Genomic DNA, 7,184 nt, shown 5'->3' on the forward strand with positions numbered 1-7,184 from the left:
GGTGCACAGCGCGTGTCCTTCCTGGCACCAGCAGGGTGCTGCCAGCAGCCCCACCAGGCTCCCCTTTCCAGGGGCTCTGCCAGTCCCGCCCCATGACAGATGCCCCCCCAGCTGGCAGAGCTGCCCCTGCACCCATCCCACCTCCTTTCAGTTAAACCAGCAACAGATCCTTTTGCAGACTGCAGCCCGGCATGTGGTACAGCTGCTGCATCGCCCAGCCAGGCACCCTTCCTCACCTGCCATCCTGCTCCATGGCCACTCGACTGAGACCACGGTCTGTTAACCCTGGGTTGCCCCTGGATGTGCTAATGGGAACAAAACCAGCAGGTAAGCCAGGTCCCTGACCCCCCCCAGCCCCATCTGCATCATCCCACACGTGGCGGCTGAAGTGCAGCGTCCTTCCCCAGGCCTCACCTCGCTGGAGAAAAAGAGGAAAGCTGTGCCTGGCATAGCTCCAGACCCAGGTGCTGGGGGACAAAAGTACAGGGCCCCTCATGTCCTCTGAGCATTGAGGGGTCCTGAGAGCTTGGCAGGAGCAGGGCAGGGAGCAGGAGGAGCTCTGTCTGGGCTTCTTCCAACAAGCAAAGCCCTTCAAGCCCCATCTTAGAGCACCTGCACAGGCTGAAACACTGGCAAAATGACCATTGCTTGGGCTTAGGAGGGGCCAAACCCTTGGCTTGGGCACATGGAGCCCCACCTGCTGCATCTGGGGGAATGTCACCTGTGCTGCTCAGCTGAGCTGGTGAGGACTTGGCTCTGGCTCTGGCTCTGTCCTTCCCAGGTGGCAATAAGTAGGGCTCTGGAGAGGCTCTGCCTGGCTCAAGGGGAACAGAAGGGAGAGGAGACCAGGTGCTATCTCTCCATCCCCACTTGGCATGTGAGGAGTCCTTGTGTTGCTCTGTTGCTCTATGGAGGGAGGAGTTCCTCTCTGTATACTGTGAGGGGCTGAGCCCTGCTGCAAGCAGGCTGGGTGTGCAGCAGGGAGGAACTGCCCTGGGAGGGGCACAGCCAAGAGAAACCCCAAGGCTGGGTGAACAGGGATGGAAACCTCCCCTGGACATTTCCAGGAGGGTGAGGGCTGTTGCTGTACTCTGGCTTCTCCCATCCCAGGCTGATGGGCAACCCTCTGAAGAGCATAGGAGGAGGCTCAAGGGTGTACTTGGAGATGCTTTTGGGGTGGGTTGGGGAATCCTGGCATTTCCCAGCATAATGCTTCAGGATAGGGTATCTGGGCTGGCAAAACATGGTACAGCCCCTTGTTAGGTGTGTGCACCGCTGGTTAGCACTGGCATCACCTGGTGACTGGTGTTGAGGTCTTGGCTGGGATGGGTTTGTGGTGTCATCACGTCAGCTTCTCCTGATGGACCTGTTCTCCTGGCAGGCAGCTGCTGCTGAGGAGCAAAGGGCTGAGGCTGCTGAGGGATGTGGGAAGGAGAAGAAAAGGATGCAGGTGAAACTGTACATTTATCCCAGCATGGATGCATGCAGGAAGGATGTGGCTTTCTCATGCCACACCATGCTGACTTTAGCTGCTGGCTGCTGATTTAGCTTCCCAGTGGCTGACTGTGCCACACAAATGGCAGTACAAATCTGTCCCAGGGCTGGAGGAGGGAAGCAGCAACCTTTCAGGTAGGCAGAGCACAGCATGTTACCATGCTGACATCCACCCACAGCTGCGGGCATTCACCTGCTTTTCTGCCTTGGTGCAGGCTCCATGTGGGGTGCCAGGAGGAGCTGATCTTTACAAAGAGCTTTTCTCGAGGTTTTGGACCAGAGGTTTGTTATGCTACAGTGTTAATTTTCCCTGCTGCAAGTGCTCCTTGGGAGGTGGTGTATTGTATCTCTGTTCTGGTTGGTCACTGGTGGTGCACTTCCACAGCGCGGCTGCCGGTGGCTTTTGGGCTGGCAAAGCTGGGAACTGGCACTGACCGCCTGTTAATTACAAATCGTGTTGGAAATGTAATCAAAGAACAGCCTGTTTCCTGGGGCAGGTGATGTCATGCAGTGAGCACAGCAAGTGACCTGCTGAAGCTGGATTCCCACCTGCAAGGTGGTGTGATGCAGATCTTGCTGGACCAGGGTGCCAGAAAGGAGGTGCACACAAGTGTTCAGTGCCATGGGCATCCCTTTAGGGATTTTATTCATCTGCCTGGCCTTGCTCTTTCCAGCCTTCAGAGCAGTGCTTGCTGCTGGGTTGGAACGCCCAGTGGGACAGACAGTGGCTTCCCCCCAGACAGCCACTGCAGCGAGCCCCTGGTTGAAGGTGTTATGGGGAGGGAGGTGAGAAGGGCATTTTCCCTGGGGATGGACTGCCCCTGCCACTGAGGGGCTGAGGGTGAAGGTGTCCAAAGGCTCCTGCCCACTCTGAAGGTGTTCCACCACGAGCTGCTGCCTGAGCTGCCTCTCCTCCTTTTGCTCTCTTCCAGGCATCAAAGCTGCAGTGCTGCTGGATTATGACCGCAAGGAAGCTCTGTGTATCTGCAAACTCTGCTGTGCATCAAGGGCATATCTGATCAGGTGAGTGCTGTGCACATGAAAGGACTGTTGTCTTTGCACTGAGGGGAGCTGGTGGGGGGTCACCATGGCTCAGGGCTGTCAGGCTCCTGGTTTCTGCCTTCCTTCCCAGGGATCGCTTGTTGGAGGAAAACAATTGCGAGCTCTTCTCCTTGTCTGTAGGGTCAGAAAGTGTGCTGTGCTGTGGGTGAGGGGGCAGGTGGACATGAGACCAGCATCTACCTGGAGGCCTAGAGGTTGTTGGTGATCTGCAGTGTCTTGGAGAGAAAGGCATGAAATGGTTGCCAGAAGGAAATGTGGATCTGTTTGTATGAGCAGATGGTTTCATAGAGGAAGGCATGCAAAAGTGATGTAAAGTATGAGCCAGGTTCACAGCTCAGCTTAAAGTATTTGTGGTTTAAATGGAAATCAAGGTGATGCCAGAAATATTGTGGCCTTCAAATCTGGGAGTCTGGGAGAGGCCTCATTGCTGCCCTCTCAGCCTGTGTGACCTACAGGCAGGCAGTACTCTCCTGCCCTTCTCCTGGAAAGCTTTTGAATCACCCCATCTCCCACTTTTCCCCCTCAGAGCCACAGAGGAAACTGAAGAGCTGGAGACGACGGTGCAGAGGGTTGGAGGCTCACAGTGATGGTAGGAGCCATTCCACGGCAGCCACGCCGCTTCTGGGGGGTGCCTGACTGGCAGGTGTCTTCAGCTAGCTGTGCCAACGATCACTTGCTGCGGGACAGGGGAGTTAATTCGGAGCAAACTGGGGATACGCCGTGGACAGGTGAGTGTTGGGGGCAGCCGGGACAGGCTGGAGCATGGCAGGTTACACCAAGGGGTTGAGGTCGGCAGGGACCTCTAAAGGTCATTTTGTCCAACCCCTCTGCTCAAGCAGGGCCACCTAGAACTGTTGCCTAGGACTGTGTCCAGACAGATTTTGCGTATCTCCAAAGGTGGAGAGTCCACAACCTCTCTGGGTAACCCATTCCAGTAGTCAGCCACCCTTGCAGTAAAAAAAGTGTTTCCTAATTTTTGGACAGAACCTCTTGTGTTTTGGTTTGCACACGTTATCTCTTGTGCTGTCACCTGATGCCACTGGAAAGAGCCTGGCTCCATCTTCTTTGCATCCTCCCTTCAAATATTTATATACATCCTCAGCCTTATCTTCTCCAGGCTGAACAGTCTCAGCTCTCCCTCCCTTTCCTCACAGGAGAGCTGCTGCAGTCCCTTAATTATCTTAGTGGTGTTTTGCTGCACTCTCTCAGCTGTGGCCTCACTGGTGCTGAGTGGTGAGGAAGGATGACATGCCCTGACCTGTTGGCAACGCTGGTCCTAAGGCAGGCCAGGACACTGTTGCCCTTCTTTGTGGCAAGTGTACATTGCTGTCTCAGGGTCAATTTGGTGTCCACCAGGAACCTCAGGGCCTTTTCTGGAAAGCTGCTTTACAGCTGGTTGGCCACCAGCATGTCCTGGTGCATGGTTGCATTCCATTTCAACAAAATCCCTGGGCTCAGCCAACCTTGCCTGCCACTTTCCCATCCACATCATGGTGGGGTCAAAATATGACACACAGCCTTGCTCTCCAGATACCGTTGACCCACTTGGAGAGCCAGTTCCCCCATGACTCATCTGCCACTAAGCCTTTGCTCCACAGGGGACAGGCAAAGGGCAGAGCTGCCAGGCACAGGCAGTTTCTCAGGCTATGGAGCTCCACAGTGTGCCAGTGATTTTTTCCTGCATGTCCTCAGCTCTTGCAGCCACTTCAGTATTTATCATGCCAGAAGAACTCATGGCCAGGATTCTTACAGCTCTCAAACGAGGCTGAAAATCAAAAGTGAGGCGCCATGCAGCATGGAATTGCTGAGGCCCTCAGGGCGAGCAAGAGCAGGTGGATCGTGCAGGAGCCCATGGTGGTCTTGGCAGCCCCTAGTACCACCCAGATGCTGATGGAGGTGGTGGAGGTCCCTGGTCCAAGGAGGGAGAGAGAAACTGTGATGTCAAGTCAGGTTCCTTTCCCCATTGTGGGGCTGGCTGCTTAGGACACCAGCCCTGCCTCACTTAGCATGTGTGGCCAGACAGGTCTTACTGGCGAATGCTGGGAGGTCTCGCTGCTGTTCCCCAAAGGGGCGATTACAGGCCTGAGCCCCTAGGACTAGTCTGGCTTCCCCAACTCCTGTGCTCCAGAACAGCACAAGCACATCAAGTCCCTTGCATAGGGCAGGCCCCCTTCTCACCACCTTGTCCAGACTTGTCCCCAGTAGTCTCCAGCCCAGCTGGAAGCTCTTCTCTCTACCCAGGCCATGAAGGAAGTCCTGGCCTTACAGGTGGGTGTTGTCACAGGGTTCCCTGGTGAGCCACACCAGCTCAATTCCTCTTCCCACCCCCAGAGAGGGAGGTCTGACTGGGGCTGTACGAGGCACAAGGAGCTGCCTGCGTCCCAGCAGGTCCCTTGTGGCCAAAATCTCCGATGAGGACAGGGATCCTGGCTTAATTTCCATCCTCCTGCTCTCTCTTTCCAGGTGGTGTGCTGCATTGCACACCATAGCGAGGGGTTCACCTGGACACAGTGAGTGAGGGAGGGGCCCAGCTACCACTCCCTGTCCTCGCACCCTGAACAGTGGCACTTTACGGCCCTCCTCCTTCTCCTGCTGCTGCTGCATGGGCTGTTCTGACTCCAGCTGTGCTCCAAGTCCAGGCAAGTAAGGCTCCATGCGACACATCCACACGGAGACATCCCTGCCCCCCGAGCACAACACAGGCCCCAGCCTACCCCAGCCCAGTGGAGAGGCGTCCTTGGAGCCTCCTCCACAGCACTGCGCCCACCGCAGCATCCTCATGGGCTACAACGAGACGGAGATGGAGCGCCAGAAGGTTTACCAGGTCTCCATCTTCTCCCATCTCTCCAGCTCCTCTGAGAGCATGGAGCAGCGGGCGGGCAGCCGGCCAGCTGTCAAGAGGGGCTACCCCGAGCAGCGAACTTCAGAAGGTGGGCGAGATGCCAAACGAACTCACTGGGGTGCTGGGGGGATGGACAGCAAGCATGACGGGAGCCCTGGGCAGGCTCCCCTGGATGATGACGATACCTTCAAGGATGGTCTGCTGGTGGAGGAGTTATCCCTGTCTGGCTCCGCCCAGCACTTCTCCCACAGCGGGCTGCGGGTGGTGGAGCACCAGTGTGAAGGCAGCCCTAGCCACAGCTCCAGTGCCAGCAGAGAGGACAAGCTGCAAGATGTCTCCTCCTGCCCCCAGAACATTGCTTGCAGTACTTTGCACATGAGAGACGGTTGTCCTGTCTCATCAGGGGATCAACCCAGAGACTATGGAGAGAATGGGGAACAGGCAATTGGCCACAACTTACTTCACCTTGGTTTGCACAGTATTGCACAAACAGGCCGGTTGGACTCTGGTGGGAAGAGAGAGAAGCCAGGGAGCAGCCCAGCTCACAGCAGCAGGGATAGCGGAGAAGAGGAATGGCCAGCGGTGGCCAATGAGTTCAAGGAGCCCCCGGCTCCGCAGACAGCACTCAGCCCTGGGCCCAGCAACCTGAGCTCCCTGGAGAAGACGTGCTATGGGAGCAGCCGGCTCAGCAGCAGTGGCTGCACAACCAAAAGGAAGCTGCTGCCTGCTGGCGAGACTGTGGCCGCCTCTTGCTCTCAGGATGAGAGCCTGCACGTGTCACAGGCAAGGAAGAAGCGGATCCTGACATGCCACGAGGTGCCCACAGCCTGCCGCAGCACTGATGCCAAGGGGGCCCCTTTCTGGAATCACCTGCTTCCTGCAGTCAAGGTGAGCATCTCGCAGGGAGGGGCAGGGAATGGCCTGGAGACACGCAGAGCTGTTCTCATGGGCAACGTGGTCCTTTGAGGTACCGCACCCCGTACTGTCCCAGTGCTGCAGCATTGGTGTGAGCAGGGCAGCAGCTGACTGCCAGCCCTGGAACACGTCTGTAGGTTGTACTCAGCCCCTGACACCTTGGATCCTCTGCTTGGAACCAGCTCTTTAGCTTGGAAGGACTTGCTTAGATGGGACACGACCTCCTCATCAGAGCGAGAGCTGGACACGTGGCATAGGGCCATGCTCAGAGTCTGACAGCTTCATGTTAAGCTTGAAGTACTGTCAGGCTTGGAAAAGAGTGGCTGCCTCTGCCTGCCTGATGAGGAGGAAGGTAGAGGTGTGGGATGGCGTGAGTCCCTGGCCATGACGTCCACCAGGGCAAGGGTTTGGTGGCAGGGAGTGGCACTGGACGTGCTCTGGCTAAGAAGTGGGAGCCCCTGTGCTGTGGGCAGAGATGCCACTGGATTTTCTACAGTCCTGGGGTGCTCATGGTGTGTCCCCAGGGTGCCATAGGCTCTCAGAAATGGGGTAGACTCAGCAGGTTTGCAACCACCCTGGCAGCTCTGGAGCTTCCTGTGAATCCTCCCTGCTTAGCCACGCTCGTGAGCGGCTCCCTGCCTTCACCGTGTCCTGCCAGCTGAGGCTGCAGGAGGCTTATGCTAGAGCTGGTGTGTTCCTCTCTCCCTGGGGCATCCCAGGGAACTGGGATGAGGGTGAGGGGACCGACAGCAGAGCTGTCCCTGGTTTCTTGCTGCCTGGAGCTGGGACGCACCGCCTGTGGGGCATAGCTCCACCCCTGCCTGCACGCCCTTTTTGGTGACTGCCCCCCACCCCAGCTGCCCCAGCACTG

General features: G+C 57.1%; 1 protein-coding gene across 1 annotated transcript in view; it reads left to right on the plus strand.

The window, feature by feature from the left end:
* The first annotated feature begins 5,209 nt into the window (after positions 1-5,209).
* The window catches only part of FAM214B (family with sequence similarity 214, member B), a 5,475-nt gene continuing 3,500 nt past the window's right edge, over positions 5,210-7,184 (plus strand). The window contains exon 1 of the mRNA XM_008944496.1: positions 5,210-6,286. Within this exon, the coding sequence (XP_008942744.1) occupies positions 5,210-6,286 (1,077 nt within the window). The remainder of the gene's footprint in view (positions 6,287-7,184) is intronic.

The sequence above is a fragment of the Merops nubicus genome, unplaced genomic scaffold (genome assembly GCF_000691845.1).
Source record: "Merops nubicus isolate BGI_N331 unplaced genomic scaffold, ASM69184v1 scaffold30317, whole genome shotgun sequence".
Lineage (NCBI taxonomy): Eukaryota > Metazoa > Chordata > Aves > Coraciiformes > Meropidae > Merops > Merops nubicus.